The 23,004-nt window shown below is 33.6% G+C and overlaps 2 protein-coding genes across 2 annotated transcripts in view; one reads left to right on the forward strand and one right to left on the reverse strand.

The window, feature by feature from the left end:
- Window positions 1-23,004, forward strand: part of LOC129938879 (protein similar) — a 450,455-nt gene that overhangs the window by 224,970 nt on the left and 202,481 nt on the right. The window lies entirely within an intron of this gene.
- Window positions 14,292-15,775, reverse strand: LOC129938880 (intraflagellar transport protein 88 homolog). The gene is made up of 2 exons (XM_056046696.1): window positions 14,579-15,775; window positions 14,292-14,506 (listed from the first exon to the last, which is right to left on the reverse strand). Exons 1-2 carry the CDS (start codon window positions 15,554-15,556, stop codon window positions 14,375-14,377), a joined length of 1,110 nt encoding a protein of 369 aa, XP_055902671.1. The 5' UTR covers window positions 15,557-15,775; the 3' UTR covers window positions 14,292-14,374.

Consider the following 23,004-nt stretch of genomic DNA (forward strand, 5'->3'; position numbering starts at 1 on the left):
TGGAATAGGTGTTTACTTGAAGATACAGTCTTTTAAAGTGCTCATCACTTGAGCAACGGAAAGCTCGTAACCATCCAAATGATAATTAGCTGGCCTTTTTACAGTCTAGATCAAACCAAGGCTCTATAAAGCTATCTTATGCTGCACATTGCCCAACGTTCTCGCATATGGTGCTTTTATGAGCTCTTCTAACTGACTCAGGTTTTCTAGATATATGTTAAGTAGTTTATGAGACGATGTATTTGGTCGAAATTCTCGTAAGTTTCCTAAGTTCTACTTTTGTATCTACAAATAAATTTGGAACCTATGTACAGGGTGCGCCAGAGAAACTTACTTATTTGAAAAAATTCCGCGTGCTGAGTTGGGCGGGTAGAGGGGTGCATCTGGAGTGGGAAGTTCCGAAGTTTGTTTGTCCTTCAGTCAGTTGCCATCATGCTCTTCTAGAGAGCAGCGGGCCTTCGCAGTTGAGAGCTTCTTTTCTAACGGTCGCTCACTTGTTGCTACGCAACGTGCCTTCCGCGCTCGCTTTGAAATTCCTCCTCACAGACTCGTTCCTGGCTGTAATTCGATTCTGTCGTGGGTTTACTCATTTCGGGAGTGTGGAAGTGTCGCTTAACCCAGAAATGAACCATCAGAACTCCGGAAAATATCGAAAGAGTGCGGCAGTCAGTTGTGCGTTCTCTCTGGCGTTCGGCTCGCAAACACGCAGCTGCACTGGGAATTTCTGACACCACTGTTCGACGAATTCTCCATAAAGACCTTCAATTTCATCCCTTTAAATTGGCTGTTGTGCAAGAATTAACTGAACGCGATTTTGTTGCCCTTCAAAATGGATGTGAAATGCTGATTGACAACCTGCCTGAAGACGCGATCGATTTTTTCAGTGACGAGGCTCACTTCCACATTTCCGGCTGCGTCAACAAGCAAAACATGCGTTATTGGTGTGGTGTAAATCCGCGTGAGCTTCACCAGAAGCCACTTAATTGTAAGCGAGTTACTGTCTGGTGTGCGATGTCGGTAATGGGAATAATTGGTATTATTTTTTTGAAGAAAACGAACGCGCAGTCATCGTGAATGGAGCTCGTTACAGGAACATGATCAAGGAATTTTTTCTTCCAAGACTAGAAGAAATGAACGTTAGGAACGTGTGGTTTCAGCAAGATGGAGCCACAGCACACACAGCACGAGATTCAATGAATTCGTTCTCTCTCAGAGGCGATCTCCAATTTCAGTTCGTCTACGTGGTTTAACCAAACCACGAAAGTTTTAAATATCTTCTTTTCAAAACAGAAAAATGCATCTAATATGCGAAAATTTGACAAAGCTAGATTATTTTCAATAGACAATTCCAGATTTTGAGAGTGTTACGGAATTTTTAAACACCGTTTTGTAATCAGTGCTTGACGCTCTACCAACTCCGCTCGAGAATATTTTTGACTCTGTTTTTGACACATATAGTGTTATGTTTAGAATAATTAAAGAAATTCTTCTTTACAAAACTACAAGAAATTACCAAATAATATTCAAACATAATTACAAAATAAATGTTTCTGAAATTTTATGGTTTACATTTTTTATTTTCTTTATTTTAGAATTTTAAATTTTAATAATTAAGTTTTTAATTTAAAAAAACAATTTTTACATTTTCATTTTTTTTTTACAATATTGTGATATTTTCTTACTTGTTGCTGGTTTCTTTATGTTTCCAAAATTTCAAAAAATTGACATTTCATTTTTCTCTGTGTATCCTTACACAAAATATCTTACTACGAAGATTATTAAGGTAGATCTATTTATCGTCAGAATTTATTTATTTTTATTCATTCGTGTGGAATTGAAAAATTGAAAATGATGGCGGTTAAAACAAAATTCCATAAACAAGAAAACATTCGTTCCAAATTTAATTCCTAATAATTTTCGCGTTGTGGTTTTGTGTCTGAGAATGATGATGATTATGATGATGATGATCCTAAACCATCTTAAAATATTTCTACACCTCCAAATAGGTGTAGGAAAAAATTTTAACAGAGGCCTTCCTCTTTTATTTATGGGAGTTCCATTTCCCCTTACACCGCCATCGGCACAGCAAAAGAAATTCTAAATATTTCGACCAATTGTTCTAAGGGTAGGTTAGCAGAAAATATAGCCAAATTAGAAGAATGTGAAGCCGTTAAAATAGCCCTTCGGGTATAAATATGTTACCAACAATTGGTAAGTTAGCTATACCATAAAAAGCCGATATTCGTGCATTAATTTGTATTTTTATATTACATATATATTTTGGCGTAAATCACGCCAATAACTATTTATATATATGTATACCCCATACCTTTATGTGTTTGTTGGTCAAGATTTACTTTCGCTTTTTGGTAGACTTTTGTAGCTGTTATAAAATTTATAGCTTCATACATGATTTTAGGCTTCAAAAGGCAACTTTTATTAGAGAAAAGAGCGTAGTTAGGTTGTACCCTACCCTACACCTAAACCAACCCCATAAGTTGGTATTTATATGAATGTAATATTTATGGGAGTTGAGATTTAGATACTTATGTATTTTATGTGGTTGACCATTAAAAAAGAAGAGAACATTAGGATTAAGGGTCCTAAAAGTTATTCGTAAAACAACAAAACTTGTCGAAATATCTTTTTGCCATTACAATCTATTTAGCTGCGTTTTTCGTTTGGTTTGGTTTATGATCCTTTTAATAAAAAAAGAATTTATTTAAATTTATGCGTTGAGTGAGATTTTATTTTGATTGTAAATAGTTAGGCTTCCACTTAACCTTAGATTTTTCTAAAAGTGAAATAAATTAGGAAATATTTGTTTTTGTGGTAAAGAAGGAGGCTTTTGTTTTAGGCAGGTTAAAGAATAATTATTTTCTTTTGTTTTCAGAGCGGGTAAGTACTAATTTTTGATTAATTTATTTAATTAAAGTTTAACTTTTTTGTGGAATGAACAATTTATTTTAGGATTTTTTTTAAATATTTGAATTTATTAATTTTTACAATTTTAAAAATGTTTTTATGTACATTTTATTTAAAAAAAATTGAAATGAGACCATTTTTATAGAATATATTTATAAATTGTCAGCAGATATTTAGAAGTTGTTTTTTTTTAAATTATTTTTAGTGAAAAATTGTTCCGAAACCAAAGTCGAATGTTCTTCTGTAATACGTAGGCATTTTAAACAGAATTATCATATTAAAGTAATCGTCATTCTAAGGCACAGAAGACTTTTTGTCAATACTGATGAAAAACACATATGGTTTAAATTTGTTTAGTCAAATATTTCTTTAACCAACTTTCATAAACATACCATTTTGGGAAATAGCTCAAAACTTAAAGATTTGGAAGAAATCTGTCACTTAATAAACCGGTATTCCATTATGCATAAGATGGCTGGAACATGAGTTTAATTCGGGGGTGTTATTGAATTCAATAATTTAGATTTGCTGACTTGAATTTGAAGAGGTGGATACTAGCTTTGTGTCGGTAACGAATATGTCCATTTTCCTGTATATTCTTTTCGTGTTTATAGCAATTTATTCTTTATGTTTAACTTGTATTTTTTTTTATTCCTAATGTGGAAATTTGCGAGTCCTTTCAGCTAAATGTCTCCTTCCTCCAGTTCGGAAAAAAAAGTTTTCCGACACTCTCCGCCACCAGTTGAATTCAACTCTTTTTTGTTGTGAATTAGTTTGTTTTTATTAACGATTTCCAATTCAACCAAACCTTAAAGTTTTTAGAAGGATTGGAAACTTAATTTTTGAAATAAATCTAAATCTACAAACTGAAACTTCGCTGGAAGGTGACCTAAGAGCGTTTAGTCGTTACCTTTTTGAAGCGTTTGTTCAATCCATTTCCACTTACCATACGATTTCCACTTACGCCTTCGTATTGTAGAGGTTCCTGACAATTTTAAAAAGGACCTCATTTGATATACGGTTTGGCCAGAAAATCCTTAGGATGTTACGAAGACATCAATTCACGAAGGTTTACTTGTTTCTTTCAAATGGCTTATGGCATTTGTGCGAAACTTTAGTAGCTTTGTTCGTAGGCTGATAGAGTTATTCCTCCAAATTTTCGACATCATAGCGAACGCCGCTTTTACTGTGCCGAACTGGCAGATAACGTCTTGTTCGGTTCCGCCTTCGATAAATACGACACTTCTAAGGTATTGAAAGCTCTCCACTATTTATTTGCGAGGATATTCGGGTTCCGAGGCTGATCATTTTTGTTATGCCGGAATTAATTTTGAGCCCCACAACTTCTGCTTCTCTCTCCAAACTTGTTGTAATTTGATGGAGATCCATGATCCTATGAGAGAGTAAGCAAACATCGTCTGCGTAATCATTTGTGAGGATATTCGGGTTCTGAGGCTGATCATTTTTGTTATGCTGGAATTTTGAGCCCTACAACTTCTGCTTCTCTCTCCACACTTGTTGTCATTTGATGGAGACCCATGATCCTGTGAGCGAGTAAGCAAACATCGTCCGCGTAATCCAAGTGGTTTAAATAGGATGTCAAAGTACATTAAATCCCTCCGCTACCTGACAAAGCTGCGCTCAGTACATCGCTTATCCAGTTTTCGCACCCTTCTGCCACTCACAGGTTAAGCTTTCGGTGGTCCAGGCTTCTTTTATGAGCAGATGAAGCAGTTCGTTGATGAAATTAGCGCTGCTTGTAAAAGCTTTGCGTGAATTCATCAAGTTCTACCGCTTTGTTGTTCTAAAGTGCTTTATTGCTACAACGATCTTATCCTACTGGGAGGTGCAGTGCGGATTCCTGGATTAGATTCTTCAGGAGCTTCAGAAAGTATCGGCTGCACGTTGTTTGCAAACACTCGATTTAAAACCGATGAAAAGTGTTCTTTCTACCTTCTAACTTGCTTATCCACCGAACTTATCACAGTACCATCTTCTTCTTTCACCAGGTGTTGCTTTGAGATGTGTGTACCGGTCAGCTCTTTGGTTTTTCTGTAAACGGTCCTGTAGTCGCACTTGTTTGTAGCATCTTCTGCTTCTTGCCAATGCGTTGATGTAGTTCACTTGTCGCTGCGCACACTGCGGTGAACCTCTCTCTTTTTCATGCTATACGGGGATTCCAGTTCGTTTCTTTCTTCCTCTTGTGTAGCAGTTATCCGAGCCCTTAACTGTTTGCGTTCGTTGATCCTTGCCCAAGATTCTTCTGAAAGCCAAGTGTTGTTGCTTCCTATTTTCTGACCGACTATTCCTTGGCCGGGTACAATAGCCAAAAGTCGTCAACGATCATCATTCATCAATCATTAAATATCCGAGGCGTAATTTCGGTTTCCATAGCGGGATAGAATTCAGTTACGAAGAGTGCTAATCTCCGTAACCTATCCTGAAAAGTCAGAAAACTTTGCCCTTGCAATTTTAACAAAAAAAATCGTCTGACATTTTGTTGACAATGCCGTCAGTTTTAAATTGTCTAAATTTGTGTCCATTTTGACCTTTATGCAATTGTCAACTTCAGTTTCCAAAAATAAATTGTCAATTGCTCTGAACTATTAACAAAATTGTTCAAGTAAATTTAAGATTAGGTATCAAATTTAATTGAACTGTTAAACTCACTGTTCAAGAATATTTGAGTCGATAAAATTTGACAATCATTTTTCAATTCTTTGTTCATGATTGATTTATTAAAGAAACATTTTTCGAGCTACATTTAAGCTTTCTACTAACCAAGCTTGTTTTTCTTTTGGAAAAAATATAACATAATATATTTTAATAAAATATAAATAGATAACTCCCTCCCAAAAAAAGAAGAAAACAAATCGAAAAAGGGAACTTCCTTAGCTTTTTTATAGCATCAGCGATAAGACTCAATTCAACTTTTTAATTTCCTTGTATATTTTTATTCATATGTATATGTAAATGTGTATCAAAAAACCCTATAAACCTTTAACATCATTCAAATTTCCTTAAACCACATTATATGTCTTGTATAAGTTAAAACCATCTGTCATTTTTTCCCACCATCCGAAAAAAAGAGATTTTGACTTTGGGGTACTGAAAATAAGAAGAAAAGTTGAAGAGGGTAAACCGATGTGCGGTAGATAAAAAAAAAATCAGGAATTAACTTTTTAGAAGCCTTTTTATTTATATAAATATTTTGGTCTAAAAACAAGGCACCTAACTTCAAATGTGCATTTTTTTAAGTCGTTCATTTCTTAAGAAGATTTCGAAATTTTAAACTTATTATGTTTTTTTTTCTTCCAGGCAACTTAAAATTTAAAAAGATTAAAGTTCAAATGCACCTTTGCTCTAATTTGATGGTTATTTAAGACTTTTGCCTACAAAAAGCTTTAGATTAGATACATTTAGAGAAAAGACATTTTTTATATACTTTTTTTGTTGTTGGATTTAAGGTCTTCCTTTTGGCTCTTAAATGGTCCTAGAAATTTAAAGATGCCTCGTAGTAACAACTATTTCAAAGTAGCTAAAGCAGGATTGGTTTGTTTGTAGCTTGTTTTTCCAGCTTAAACTTCAAATTTTGTAATTAATAATAAAAGCTTCTTAAGTTAGAAAATTATAGTTTAATCTACAAAAATATCAAGAATCCTGGAACTCAGACTAGAAAGCTAGTCTAGACTAGTTGCTATTCTAAAATATATCCAAGTTTATAGGTTTGCGGCAGAAAAGTTGTTTTTTTTTTTAGAAAGGTCTTAAATCAATGATAGTGACTTTTGAAATATTTCGGTTTTGAAAAAAAAAATCTGAAGTGACTTGCTGATGATTTCTTTTTATCGGAATCAATCTTTAAGCAGATATGTGAATATTTTTGAGATATCTGATCGAACCTTGATTTCAGTTCGGTGTAGAAAAAAATGTTGAAGTTTAACGCACATTGAGCACATAGCCAATACAATTATGGAAAATGTTCATTTTCACATAAGAATTCCATTACAAATTCTCATAGAGCTCTTGAAGCTATCAATTGTATCTATATTTCTATCTCCAAACCTTTCAAATTTCCGGCCAAGGAATTCAGAAGTTTAGGCGCCCATTTTCCAGTCTCAGTTCATTACTCGAGGGTCTGAAATGATTAATACTACATTATAAAATGGTAACATTATTGGAGATTCTGGATACGGTATTACACATTGGCTTTAAACTTCCTAGAAAAATTCCAAACAGATTCAATGAAATACTCTACCTAGGAAGATGTTTTGGCCTATTAAAACAGATGTGCTTTACAATTCGGTAAAATATTCAAATGACTTATTTCCAGACGATGTTCTTGACACTTCATTATGAAATAGCCAAATCAGACAACAACAAGAATTATCTAGGAGAAAACGACGTAAACAACTCAACATAAATAAGCCTTCGTAAATGATGGCAACAGCACGGAAGTGAGTGTAATACACAGAAAAAAATAAGCCAAAAATAAAATAATTTTCTCAAAAAACAGACCGTTTTGAACTTTATTAGCCGAAAACCTTTAGAAGTAGTCTTTCAGGATTGCTATACAGATAGAAGCAAATAAATTAGGTGGAGCAACAGTCCGTTGAGAACTAGGGCCTACTGACTTACAACTCTCAAACATTCCTGTGTGCGAGTAATGTTGTCAGGAATGGAGGGCCCTACATTTTAAAGCCGAATCCGAACGGCTATTTTGAGAAAGCCGATGGCACAGGTAGGAATCGAACCCAAGACCTCTGGCATGACAGTCCAACCATCATGCCACGGGTACTACAATACAAAGTTTAAAAAGAGGCTGGGATGCGACCCACCCTGATAACTTCCCATCCCGTCTGTCAATTTGTCTTGCTTAAAAGTTTGTCTATATATACTCGTATCAATTTTTACCAAATTTGCGCACTATTTTTTGTAGATTTTATTTTTTATGAAAAAACGGACTATTGGATTTTTATATAAAAATTACTGAATATTGAAAACAATATCTTCTGTGAAATAAAATAGGTTTAAAGCCAATATTTTTAATTTTTGAAAAGCTATTTGAGCCTAAAGTAAATTTTTACCAGGTTTTAGTATTGTTTTTTTTTAGAGTTCTATTTTTTGTACAAAAACTGTCAATTCGATTTTTTTCAAACTTTAACTGAATGTTGACAACAAGATTTTTTGAACGATAAAAGTAAATTAAAGCCAATATTTCAAAGTTTTAAACAGATATTTGAGTCGAAAATCAATTTTAGCAACTTTTATTAATTTTTTTAGTTTTTTATTTTTTGTAAAAAAAACTGTCAGTTAGATTTTTCTTAAAATTTTATCAGATGTCAAAAACATTATTCTTCGTTGCACAAAATTGTTTTAGAGATGAAATCATATTTCAGTCGTAAAATTTTGGAGGAGTAGCGTTTTTGGTTCGTAAGATATTTAGGGTTAACCAAAATATTCACCTTTTTTCAAACTGCTATGGTAAAAAAACCACCCACGCAATTTTCTTGAGTGCCCTTTCTGCATCTTTCTGCCTTATTATCTGTATAACAAAATTTATTTGAAGTCGATATCTCGTCTGGTTCTTGAGCTATGGAGGACGAAAAAAACGTCGCGAACGTACGGACATACGGACGTACGGACGTACGGACGTACGGACGTACGGACGTACAAACGTACAAACGTACGTACACATGCACGCACAGACATCTTTCTAAAAATCTTCTATTTCGACTCTAGGGACCTTGAAACGTCGAGAAATGTCAAAATTTTCAATTTGACAAATCGGACCCATTACAATAACTGCCTATGGGAAGTTAATAGGAAAAAAAATAAAAAAAAACGTTGTATCGAAGCCGTCCTTAAAAAGCTGGAACAACATTACAATTAAATTGGATTAAAAGGTTTTGTAACTTTACCAAATTTGAAGGTTAACAGTCCTTCGGATAGGTTCTAACTCGATGAGTAGCGAACATTTGAACCGAACTTAGCTGAAAGAGTGTATGACAAGAACTTTCTTGGACTTATTTATCAAATATCGGTTAAGTTAGATTGAAAATTCGAATTGTTGCTATTACATGACAGAAATTCTTACCATATAAAGGGTGGGTAAATTTAAGGTGCTGTTGTTGATTTTGAATAATTAAATTTGTTGTGGAAAAGAACCATTGTTTCGTTAGTGATGATGCTAAAAAGTCACTCTTTGTGGAAACATTGGTTTTTGACAATCACGTTTGGATTACCATTCGAACTAATGGGGCAATTCTTCTTATTGACAAATCTACTAGGGTAAAAATGTGCCTCATCACTGAAGATGATTTTCTTCGAAAATTGATCATACACTGTTGCTATTTCTTTCCACGTTTCTGACCATTGACAACGCTTGAAATGGTCAAGGAGCTTTAGTTCTTGGGCCAGTTGCATCTTGTAAGCTTGTAAATGCAAGTATTTATGCATTGTGTTCATCAACGACGAGCGTGAGAGGTGCAATTGTTGAGCACGACGCGTTGAGGTAGCTCTTCAGCCAAACTAACGCGAGGAGCAGCAATATTTTCTGTAGCACGAGCTGTACGAGCATGCATGTGGGGTTTTCATATCTCCTACAGACCCGGTTTTCTAAAATGTTTGAACGATTTTTCCGATTGTACGAACATTTGGGTGATTGAATTGACAGTCGAAGTGCACCATATCCATTTCGATTTGAACGCTCATTTGCATAAAAAGCCTTAATAACTTTAACGCGTTGCTCGGTTGTGTATCTTTGCAAGGTTCAAATTGAGATAGTATGGAATTGGGAAATGTCAAATGAAATAGGCGTGGTTCACATTTAACATCGACCCTTAGAATTTAACCATACCCTTTACAATAAGTAAACAGATTTCATAAATCAATTGCTTATATCTCGGTATCTTTGTCAAAGCAGTTACCAGGAATTTTGGTTTTGGTGATATTGTATTGTATTTTTATTGTATTGTCAAAAATAGCTTCAATTTGACATCTTCCTTCTGACAACAGTATTTAAAGAAAAATCTTCTTTTAGTTCTAAATTTCTAGCAGCTGAGTTCAAATCAATTCAAAGAGAAAGTTTATTTCGAAAATGTTGATACTACTATGACGGTATTCTTTCACTAAATATAGACAAATAAATAGACAATATTTTACACTATGCGCCATTTGTCTTCAACTTAAAATACATATTATATATTTTTAAATTGTTTTTCTTCGTTTTTGTTTCTTGAAAAAACCTTGAATCTCTTGACCTGCATTGCAAACAAATTGTTACATCGTTGATGTAAAAAAAGAGGATTGTGGGTGTAAAAGTTTGGTATTTGTTTTTGTTTGTTTTTTCTTTTACAAAAATAAACTTTAAATATATATTTTCGATTTATTTTTGAAAAACAAAAAAATAAATAAAAAATATAGAGCGCAGTGCACTAGTTTCAAAAAAAAGAAGTGCGACAAAGCAGCTCAAGGCAAGTGCACTTGTTGTTTTTATTTTGTCTTAATAAAAAGAACTGAATTGTTATAAAGTCAAGGCTATCAAGCTGTGTGCGATGTTGTATACTTTTGGGCCAAATAAATTCCTAAAACAATTAGTTGTGATATATTTTTTGGTCTGTTTGGTTCTCTTTAACTTAACTTTTAAATAAATATTTATATTGCATGTGTCATTTGCACCATCTGTGGGAAAAAAATAAAATTATATTTTTCCTCTTCCTTAAAATAGAAAAATACATTATTTGCATAATCAATCAATATACAATACTTATATGTTTATATATTTCCTTAAGAAAAATAAAATAAAAATCTATTTTTAGGCGTATTTTGCATAAACAAACTCACATAAAAGTTTTCATTAAAAAATACTTATAATCTCATTCCTCAATTAAAAAAAAACAAAGCATTTGCTTAATTTACGTAACTATCTCCGTGTTTATAGTTATAGGGTACTTTATAGGTATAGAGACCAACAAATAAGTTCAGAAACTAAGTTGCAACTTGCAGGTAAATAAATTGAACATTGCATTGGCCGACAAAATTCATTTGAGAACGGAAAACAAAATTGCATTGCATTGCATTGCAGTTGCATTCCGTGCAATAAATTTCAGTCATTGTGGCGGCGGCGGCCAGCAGCGCAACGGCAGCGGGCGATAAATATTTTACATCTACATGATTTGTTTTTTTGTTAAATTCTTTTTTTTTATAAATTTTATTTTACTCGCGTACATTTAAGCCATGACCTATCTCATTGTAGGATCGGTTGGGTTATTTGTGATAGAAATAGGAATTTTAATTATAAAGGGTGTTTTTTTTAACAGAAATGTTTTATGTAAGACATATTTAAGTGACGGAATAAAAATCCAGTAGACGTTTGATATTCAATGTATCATTCTAAGTCGTTTTGTGATGAAGTTCCTTAAGTGGCGCCCGGGATAAATGTAGTTCTTTTTTTGGTTTTGGCTTTTAAATTTACTAATTTGCTCCACAAACTGGGTTATTACTAAAATTAGTGCTTATGGCATTTTGCCAAGATATTTTTCTTAAATAATTCTTGAAAAAATGACAAAAACAAGCAATTTATCATGAAAAGATTGTTTGGTGCTTTAATTACAGATAACTTTGACTCATGTAAATGCTTTGTTCTTAGAGCCAAAAACTGGAGTTTAAATGTTGACATAATGGTTTGTTAGTTTTAACGGACATTTTTGACAAACACAAGCAATTTATCATAAAAAGATTGTTTGCTGGATTAATTGCAGCTAATTTTGGCTTGTGTAAATGCTTTGTAATACATTCTTAGCTGGTAAACTGTTTTTTTTTCATTCATTTTTATGTAGACCAACAAACTGGAGCTTAAATGTTGAAATAATGGTTTATTATTTTTAACGATTTTTTTTTTTATATATGTGTTTTTTTAATTATTTGTAACAAAATCAAACAGAAGCGTTTCATCTTGATATTCGAATCTAATGTCTGATTTTAAGTCGTATTGTGGCGACGTAGCCATCCTTATTTTTGACTTTTAAATTAAAATATTTACTCCAAAAAGATAGTGTAATTTTTTTTCTTCAAATAATTAATACAAAAATAACGAATGTTCTCGTTGGATTAACTGTAGCTCTTTTTGACTCATGTAAATGCTTTGTAATTGATTTCTTTCTATTATCTAACTTTGAAATCGCTTGCTGTTGTAGTTGAAGTTAAATTTCAAATCTTTTGAAATAGATATGTAAATGTTTTAAATTTTACAAAAAGGATACAATTTAAAAGTAATTTAAACAATGAAACAAGAAAATACATTAAATTATCAATGGAGCAAATATAATTCCCTGAAGAACTCCAATCAATAATTTTTTGATAGTATCTAGAATTATCATTCAAAAATATTAATTTTTTAATTATTCGTATAGAAATAAAACAGAAGCGTTTCATCTTGGAAATAAAGTTACAAGTTTATGATTTAATCTTAAAGAAAATATGTTGCTTTTTTAGGGTATAGTTGCTTAGTGTAAATATCCTTTTAAAAACGATTAAACTTTAAATAAGTCTTGAACAAAGATATTTAAGTTTTATCCTTAGAAAAATTTAAGCTTTTTTCACTAATTTAAATTCATTGTAATTAGTTTTTAGTAAGAAAACTAGTTTGTTTGTCACTTTTTACTTTGAAATTAACTTTATAACCAAAAAGACTGTCTTGCCAAATATTGTGGTTAAATTGGGAAAAGCAGTCGTTTAAATGAAATCTGAATAAATCTTGAAAAAAATATTTTCTAATTTTCTTGTTCGAGAAATTTCAGATATATTTGGCTTATTTAAATGCTTTGTAATTGATTTTGTTTTATTTTTGATTTTAAAATATTATTTATTAGAATCTGTACAGTGTACATTTGTCTTAAAAAAATTATTTGAAAAATGATATTAACATCTTATATTATAGTTGCCTTTTGTAAACCCCTTATTTTTAACCTTGTTTTCAAGGAAGTTGCAAAAAAAATCAAACAGAAGCGTTATATCTTAGAAAGACTGTTTTATTGCCTCTTCAAATTGCAGGTATTTTCCATTCATTCATTCATTCATATATAAATTCTTTCTTTATTAATTCTTAGTTGGTAAAATAATCTTTGAAATTAGGTTGCTGCATTTTTGACCTTTCCTTTTTTGGAGTAAGTCGTGAAATAAAATCAAACGCAAGCATTACTCGTATATCGTGGTTTAATTTTTTAGTTTAACGAGTTGCAGCTTTTTTTGACTCATGTAAATGCTTTGTAATTCATATTTCATCAATGGAAGAAAGATTGGACTACCTGTCCATATTTCGTCTATTGAAAACTAAAAATTGGTTAGAAAATATATTTGGTGTAATAAGTACGTAATTTTCACGGAAACAAAAAGAGGAAACGAAAAAAAAACACCCTTTTCTTGTTGCAATTTTATAAAATGTATTTTTAAAATTTATTAAAATTAATGAGACTGAGACGACGACACAATGACGACGAATCATATGGCAAGACCAAGTCGTGAATGTTTTTATTGTAATAATAATTAAACAGTCAGGAAAATTTGTTATTTTAAATAAAAATAAATTATTTATTTAATCTCTGTTTGAACTGCATTAATATTTTACGGGTGATTTTAGGGGTTATCTGATGACAGATGGCAACATGTTGTTTAGCTGTAGGCAAGTTCCTATTTTAATTTTTCAAAAAAATAAAACATGCACTTTAAATATAATGGATTCAATAAAAATGTACTCTTATTATCAGTTGTGTGTTTATTTAAGAAACACAAACAAGATGACTGACGTTTTGTAAAATTATTTTTAACCTTTTACATTAACGTCATAGAAGATTTTATTTTGCATCTATAAATCCAAAAGCTTAGGAGACTTTAATCCCGAACGCAAAACGTCAATTCCTTGTAGAAACGTTTGCGTTTATGAAGTTTTTATATCAAAACGTAAGGGCTGTCAAAAAGTAATGATCCATTAAAAAATACAAATAAAGTAACTATAAATTGACAAACTGAAAAACCATTTAAAGTGATGCTCATTCATCGTAATGGTGACAATAATTATAAATTTACTGTCGATGTTTTTGCCAGCTCAATTATTCCAATTACAACAAAACGCAATCTTGCGTGTTTTAATTAACTTTTATGTTATATTTCTTTTTATCAAAATGAATGATAACTTTGTGTTGACAATTTAATTGATATAAATAGAAGCAATAAAAGCGTATCTTGCATGTCCAATTCTAGTGGCAATCAAATATTCAAAGACGTGCGATGACAGTCCTTAAGGAAATCGTTTTTTTTTTGTTTGTCAGTTTTATAAATAGCAAAAATAATTAAAACAAAATGCATCATAATTGTTGGCAATTAGTGAATATCATTCAATCCTTTTTTATTTACTTAAACATGAATAGAATAGAAGACATCGATGAAAAGAATTTCAATACAGTGGATTGACAGCAAAAGCTTCTTCGAAAAACCACTTGGCCATTTTGTAATTTGATAGATTTTTATACAACTTGGCAATGTTCCTCAAAACTCCCGGATCATTTATGTTCGAAAGTCCAAACATCTCCAGAGTAGACATTAAATTTTCAAAAACTGATTTACTTTCTTCATTGACAATTAACATTTGATACTTTACCATTAAATTGTATGGAAATGGATATTGCTTGAGAATTGTGTCATATATTTCCTGAGATTGTTTTCTATCACCCAATTTTCTTTGAACCAATCCTAAATTGTAACTTGCTTCATAGATTTCTTCCTTCGAATCATTTGCTATATGAAAAGCTTTCTCAGCTGCAATATAGTCTTTTTGCAAGAATTTCAAAACACCATAGTTATTGTATGCTTTTGGTTTTGTACAACCTTTTAGGAGATTTTCAACTTGTTCTAACTTTTTTAGATGGAGATAAACGAAGCTTAAATTAATTCTTGAATTTTCTGTCAAATGTTTGACGTTCATCTCGAATTTCTGTAGAAATTTCAATGCTTCTGCCAAATTTCCTTTTCTCATCAATTCAACTATTCGAGCTATTTCTAAATTATCTGCCATCCAAGCGTAGTCCGTAATTCGGATAACATCAACACACCAATTGAAGCCATCTTCTTCAACTTCTTCAATTAATGGTGAAATGAGAATAATCAATTTAGCTATTTCTTCAACTTTAGTATCAAGTTTTGGAAGACTGAATAAGTCTGAAAATGAACGACGAATTTTCGCAATCTTCCTCAAGGCAAACCAACATAAAATCAAGTGTAAATATGCCCTAAAATCAGGACTTTCTTTGATGATGTAAGCAAAGACAAAAGCAGCTTCTGAATATTGTTTCTGTTGAATAAATGCTAAACCTATGTTATGCATTATTTTCGAATAAATATTCTTTTTATTTTGTCCAACTTGATCGAGAGCCATTTTATAGAATTTTATTGCCAGAGGATAATTTTGAAGTTTGAAATGTACATTTCCGAGATTTATTTTGACACGAAGTGATATTTCAGAATTTTTCACCAAAGATTGATAAATGTTCAAGGCCGGTCGATAGGCTTCTTTGTGTTCGTAAGCCTCGGCGAGTATTAGGGCTTTGTGAGGTGATTTTATAGGACAGATGTTTGCCATTTTTAAGTTAGTTTTTGTTTATTAATTGAAATATTTATTTTAAAAATTTTTGTGTGGAATTTATGTAAAATTATTTTGAAAAACATGACAAATTTTTCAAGTGTTCAAATTAAAATTACTTCATCATTAAACGTCGGTTCGGTCGGATTTGAATGTTATCGTCTTCAATCTGGAAAATTTAACTTGCTTATGTGCATTTTCAATCATATAAAAGTGTAATCTTCCCCAAGTAACAATTTTTCTTGTTGTTGACATTAAGGTGTGTTTCCATTCACCCTATAAACTCAATGAAAAAAAACGACGACGTTGCATATGTTCGAATGGAATTTGACATCACATTGAAAACATGGCCGCCTTGAAACGCCAAAGATATCAAAGTCAAAGTGTTATCAACTGAAAAGTTTATTTTCAATAAATTTCATATTTGATATTTGACAGCTTAAACGGTGTTCGGATTGGACTCTTTTAAGACATTTCATTTTGACGTTTATCATTTTTCTTTTTAAGCCTCAAGTTGAAGCGAGATAAAACGATGATATGTTTCAATGAGAAGTCTCAGAATTGTTTAATGTGAACACCGCGTTCTGTTCGTTTACGTATCAAAACCAACAATATTCTATCGTTAAAAATTGTGTGTGTTTGAATTAAGTTAGAATTGTAAAAAACTTTATTCCTGGTCGAAAGAATTCCTCCCCGAATCCTCACTTATTTTTCGATTTGCATATTTGTTCGTGTAAGCTTTAAGTGATGTGTTTTCGGAATTCAGACCACACGCCATATTGGGAAACATCGTAGTTTTCAGAAACAGCATATGGTATCAAGAAGAAGATGAATTTATAGGCAGTCAATACCAGACCTTTTCACATAGAAACTTTGCCTAAGGAAATGCTATTCTCACTTCCTGTGTCTAACCTAAGTTTTACGACCGACGATTGCTATTCCTACAAAAGTCCATAAATGCACATAAATCTCTCATTCATTCTTTTGCAATACAATTTATTGGTTCCTTTTTGTTTTTGCTGACCCTCCGTACGATGAAAGTTGTGTTGTGAATTTGATTAAGTTACGAAGGAAATCTATCAAAAATCTGCTAGAAAAGCAAAAGAAAATGGAAATTCAAATCTAAACGTCAAACATAAAATGGAAAGTTAAGTTTTTCTTGATAGAACGGAACTGTATTTTTTACATTAAATTCACACTATAAATAAGATGAATCTCATTTTAATAGCAATTTTCAGACTGATAAGTCAACCAAGTGACAGATGAGTATTTGTAAATTGTCAAGTTGACAATTATTCCAATTTTAATGTCAATCTCAATTCAGATTGATACAATCTTCCTGCTTCACTACAATGTAACTTCCTAATCGTAGTGAAGCAGGAATTGAAGAAAAAGATCTATTAGGAACTTGTCAAAAGTGACACATTGGTAAATACACAGGGGATGAGACATCTTGAATTCATAATTTAATTTTGAAAAGTGTTTCAGAAACTGGATGAACTCTATTCTTGATTTCTTTGCACATATTTGCTTCCAAAAATAAAGGCATACAATCAAATTAATTTGTGACTTGTTGCCCACACTTCTAAAAATACTTTTTTTAAATTAAAATACTACTTTTTATGCACAAGAAATCAAGTCCGAATTTAATCCGGATTTTTCGGAATTCGATTGAATTGTTAAAACAAGATAAAATAATTAAAAATTTGAAACAACATAATATTGTTTCAATGTTTGAAATGCATCAATCTGCAATGCATCCGGTGTGGTTCTATAGATTAGGAGTAGGACACACTTTGTTCTGTTGTTAGCCCATTGTGATACCACATGATTCCTTTTGCTGAGATCGGTTAAACTAACTGGAATTCCTTATGAAATGTGAAACTAATAGTCAGTGTCCGGTTTTCTCACCGATTACCGAGCTTGTATTGAATCTGCGCTTTGAGATATCAGGAACCTTGAGTGTTTTAAATCTAGGGAAGGCCATATATTTTTCGTGGCCTGTAAGGGTGTGATGTTAATCCACCTGTTGTTGGTTTTCTAAATAGAGTCTTGTCTTAGCAAACGCTTAAACGTTACCCAAATGGGTAGTACTGCACCATTTTGGGCGAGATCGCCTGTTTACATATTTCTGGAATGTCTCTATGGCATGGCGAATGATAAACTGCTGTGCTATTTCAATTAGAGATGATCAATGTTTTTAGACTGTTATAGAGTTTCTACAGACAGATTCCAAAGACTGTCAGAGAAAATCCGGATAACAGATCTCACGTTCTTTTTAAGCTAGGCCAAGCTTTCTTTTATCGTCATAAGTTCTGCCTGGAACACGCTAGTAGTTGGGAAGACGGAATGAGTATATATATCCACCAACCTCTTATTAGTTTTTGATCCATCTGTATCGAAATGGATTGACTTGTCTTCTAGAAATGCCCTATCCTCCAAGAAAGATTTGGAAAGTATAGAACTGTAAGTTTTTATCGAACTGCAGTTGGGGAATAATGTGTTCTTCCGAATTAATTCTTAGTAATTAAGAATTACGGAGTGACCAGTGCTGTTATTAGTCCACACTTATGAAGCTCTAAGGGAATAGCAGTGCTTGCAGCTTTGTTTGCTGAGTATATATAAAGGTGTCAGTTGGAGTAAGTAATCAAGTGCCGCCGATCGAGTTGTACGAATCAACCTTCTTATACATAGGCTAGCTGAATGCTGATCTTTGCTAAGTTTATCCCGGCTTACACCTTTGACTAATGCTGTTCACCATACTGCCACACCTCACACCAGAATCGGTCTGCTTACCGATGTGCAGGAAGTCTGTTCAAAAAGTACCCGGAATTTTCGTTTTTTCAAAAAAATATTTACTTATTCGTTTACATCCATGTGGTAGTAGTAGCCCCCCCCCCCCCCCAGATATAAAACACTTATGCCAGCGTTTTTTCCAATCTTCGAAGCACTCTTGATATTCATTTTTCGATATGTCCTTGAGCATTCTCAGCGACTCGGTCTTTATTTCTTCAATCGAGGAAAAACGCCGTCCTTTCATGGGTTTCTTCAACTTTGAAAAAAAAAGAAAAAGTCACACGAAGCCCTATCTGGTGAATATGGTCAAGACATGACTACGGTATTGTTTTTGGCCAGGAAATTTCGAAGAAGCAACGACGAGTGAGCAGATGCGTTATCGTGGTGTAAAAGCCATGAATTGCTATTCCATAAATCCAAGCTTTTTTTTCGGATTGCTCCACGCGCTTTTTCGCTCATGGTGACGTTGGATGTTTCCAAGTGGACGATTGTGCTTTTGGTTCGACATCATAGCCGTACACCCATGTTTCATCACCAGTTATGACCCTTTGAAGCAAACTTGGATGACGTCATTTAACAGCTCCTGAGCAATGCTCATGCGATTGTTTTTTTGGTAAAAATTCAGCAGTTTTGAAATGAATTTTGCTGCCAATCGCTTCATGCCCAAAACATTTGAAAAAATGTTATAAGATGAGCCAATTGTTATGCCAACTTCATCAGCAACTTCTCTAATTGTGATTCGGCGACCATTCATAACCATTTTTTCCACTTCTTTCACATTTTCATCGGTTATTGACGTGCTGGGTCGACCGGAGCGTTCGTCATCTTCAACGTGTTCGCGGCCATCTTGGAATCGCTTATACCACTCGTAAACACTTGTTTTTTTTTTCATAGCAGACTCACCATAGGCTTTTTGTAACATTTAACACACTTTGTTACAATTTACTTTATTTAAAACGCAAAATCTAATACAAATTCTTTGATTCTTCAATTCTTCCATTTTTTGAACAAGCAAAAATCGCCGAGCTTATAAAAACACGTAGAACCTTAGCCACTCCCACAGACAAAGTAAACAGTGAATATAGCTGTAAATTGCATCATACCAACACAAAATTTAAAAATTGCGGGTACTTTTTGAACAGACCTCGTATAACCAATCTTTTTGAAGGAAAAGAGAGCTACTCCAGCTTTTTTGACTATTTCTTTTATTTTACGTTTCCTATTTAATATTTTGTCTTAAATGAGACCCAGAGATTTAGCTTTATCGGAAAAAATGTGGGGGGGGGGAATAAAACTAAATAGGTTTTGCTAGGGTTGACACCTAATCCACATCGATCAGCGTATGGCATAAGCTTGTTTAGAGCGCTTTGTAACAGTTCTTTTAGGGTACGAAGATGCTTTCCTGAAACTGATAAAGCAACGTCATGTACAGAATCAAACACTCTAAAACCGTCCACATCCAGACTACACAATATTTCATTGACTTCCAAGTACCGTAGAAGAGGAAACAGCAAGCAGACCGCCCTGAAGCGTACTCTGCTGACAAATCTTCTATCAGATGAGTCCTTTAGTTTTGAGTAAAATATTCAGCTGATCAGCAGTTTATGAACTTGATTTCCAAGCGAACTATTAAAACTTAGAAATGTTAGTTCCGATGTTATTACAAAAGCGTAAAAGTTGTTAAAAACGCCTTCAAAGTTAAGGGAAGGAACCATGGTTTTTTTATTATGATAGAAGCAGTGTTTGATGGTGCCCTAATTGAGTGTTTAACGCCGTTTTCACCAATTTACGCATACAACAGGTATGTTGCAACTTAGATAGAAATTTTATATCAATGTTTTCAAAGACGGATATCATCAATCTTTCAAAGTCTTAGGAGAGAATGATGATAGATTTATAAATTTTAGATCTTTATTGTAAACTTGCGAGCATTTACTTGCCTTGGGTATAAAGACAACCTTAGATTTTCTTCACATTGAAGGAATATGGACCAGATGTATGTATATACAGTACCGAGCAAAAAAAATGCAACCGAAAAAGTATGGTACAATCTTTAGCAAGAACTAAGTTATTTTAAATTATAATACTTTGAAATTTAGCATTAAATGTTCAAATTAATTTTTTTCCTTAAACAGATTTGAATTTTACCCAATCTTACTCCATGAAAATAGTTATTGTAAAAAATGTTCCTAAACTTGGATCTTAAGCCAAGCAAAAAAAATGCAAATTCGTGGAAAATTTTAAAAATAACGGATTTATTCATCTTATTTGAAGAAATTTTGTACTTAAATATTTTAATATTTTGTTGCGAAACCTTTATTGGCAATAACGGCGCGTAACCTTTTAGGCATTGAGTCAATCAACGACACCAAATAGCTCGCAGGTATTTGTTCCCATTCAGTCCTTATTTGTTCCATCAACTCGGTACAATTTGAATGATTTCGCTTTCTTATCTCCCGATCTACATGATCCCATAAATTCTCTATGGGATTGAGGTCGGGAGATTGTGCTGGCCAGTTCAAAACATGAACCCTCTTCTCTTCTAAGAAGTTTCTTACCAAACGGCTGGTGTGTTTTGGGTCGTTGTCGTGTTGAAATAAGCTGTTTTCAGGCATATTCGTCCGCAAATGTGGAAGCATATGGTCTTCCAAAATGCCCTTATACATTTGGGCATTCATCCGGCCGCTTACTTGACAAATTGGGCCCACGCCTTGACGAGAAAATGAGCCTTTGAAAAAGCCCAACTACAAATTTGATTTCATAAATATTTAAAATTGCTTACCCCACACCATTACTGACCCTCCCCCATGTTTAATTGTTGGAACTTGATATCTAGGGCTGTATCTTTGTCCCGGGGGCCTTCGCACGTACCTAATGCCATCTGACGAGAACAAGTTGAACTTGCTCTCATCACTCCATAAAACTCTTGTCCATTGCTCGCTTGTCCAATGCATATGGCGCTTTGCAAAATCTAGCCGTTTCTTCCTATTGATGGAACTGATGTATGGTTTTCTAGCTGGTCGTCTTGCATACAGTTTTGACTCCACTAATCGTCGCCTAACTGTGTGTACCCCTACGTTAACATCAAAATGTTCATTCATGTCCTGAGTAACTTCCACTGCAGTTTTAAAGGGATTAACTTTAACCTGCCTTATGATCTCACGATCTAATCTGGAAGTTGTTCTGCGTGGACGGCCACTTCCCACTTTGCGATTGATGTCCCCTTGGTCCCGATATCGGGATATAATACGCGATATTCTTGAATACACAAAACTCCAAAGCGATATCCTGCATCAATCTTCCGTTGTTAGCAGCGTTAATTATTGCTTTTTTGCATCCAATCGATAGTTGCTTCTATTAATTGCATATTCTAATTAATTGAAACCAAAGAATAAATTTTATGTACCTACCTTCCTAGTTATATTTGCCATTTGCATTTTTTTTGCTCTCAGTAAAATTATGTTTTTCTAACTAAATGTAAATTTGCAAACACTAGAGAGAGACCAATTACATATTGCTATTATAAACAGAATGCCTACACAATGAGTACACATATCCGAAACGGAAAAACAAAATTTTACCGTTACGAAAGATAAAGCAATAATAATTGATTTTGGTGTGACTGTTTGCATTTTTTTTGCTCGCTACTGTATGTTGTCCGTCAGCGCTTCAACTCCTGCTGGAGCATAGGGCAGTAACAACTCCTTCCACATATCCCGATTCACCGCAACTGACCTGAGCGTTGGCCACGATTGAATACCTTGAGACCGAGCCTCCTTCAAACTGATGACCTCCAAGTTGTCTTTGTCTTCCAACACGTCTATTACCCTGGTGATTCCATTGGACGGATTGTTTTCCTATAGTGCCGTCAGGTTTCCTCAGTGTATGGCTTATCTCAAGCCATTTCCGTTGCATGATGTCTACGTCCAATTTTGTCTGTCCGGTCCTATTCCACAACTCAATCTTATGAATAGTTTGCGGCCACCGGATCTTCAGAATAGATCGCAGACAACGGTTAACGATAGCTCGTAGTCTGCTCGAGATGGTGGCAGAGTACTTCCATGTTTAAGAAGAATTAACAGCACTGATTTGACGTTGCTTGAGTTCCACACAGGAGAAAGGATTCCATACGCACTATGGGCTTTGTTTATTCTACTGTTAACATCCACGTCCGTTCCGCCATCGAGAGCTATAAAACTCCCTCTATGGTTCCCTTCCTTACAATTACTTGTGTGCTTTGGCCCGTGGTCATTACTTTGGTCTTATTTGTGTTAATCCTTAAGCCAGCCACTTCTTCATTCAATTGCAGCGAATGACACATCTGATTTAAGCCTGCCGTGTTGTATGCCATGAGGTATACATCGTCAGCATAATCTATGTAGCTAAGCTTGTCAAACAGACTCCATTGGATACCGTGTCTTTCATTTGTACCTACTGTGGCAGTCATCACATCGTCAATCGCCAGCAAAAACAGAATTGGTAACAAGACGTCTCCTTGTCTCACCCCTTGACGCACATCGAAGGAGTCGAAAAGCTGTCCATTGTACAACACAAAACACGTTGCGTTGTTGTACGATTCTTTAATAACAGCAACAATTTTCTCGGGGATTCCTCACACAATTAACGATCTCCAGATCCATTTACGATTGACC

Source organism: Eupeodes corollae, chromosome 1, assembly GCF_945859685.1.
Source record: "Eupeodes corollae chromosome 1, idEupCoro1.1, whole genome shotgun sequence".
Lineage (NCBI taxonomy): Eukaryota > Metazoa > Arthropoda > Insecta > Diptera > Syrphidae > Eupeodes > Eupeodes corollae.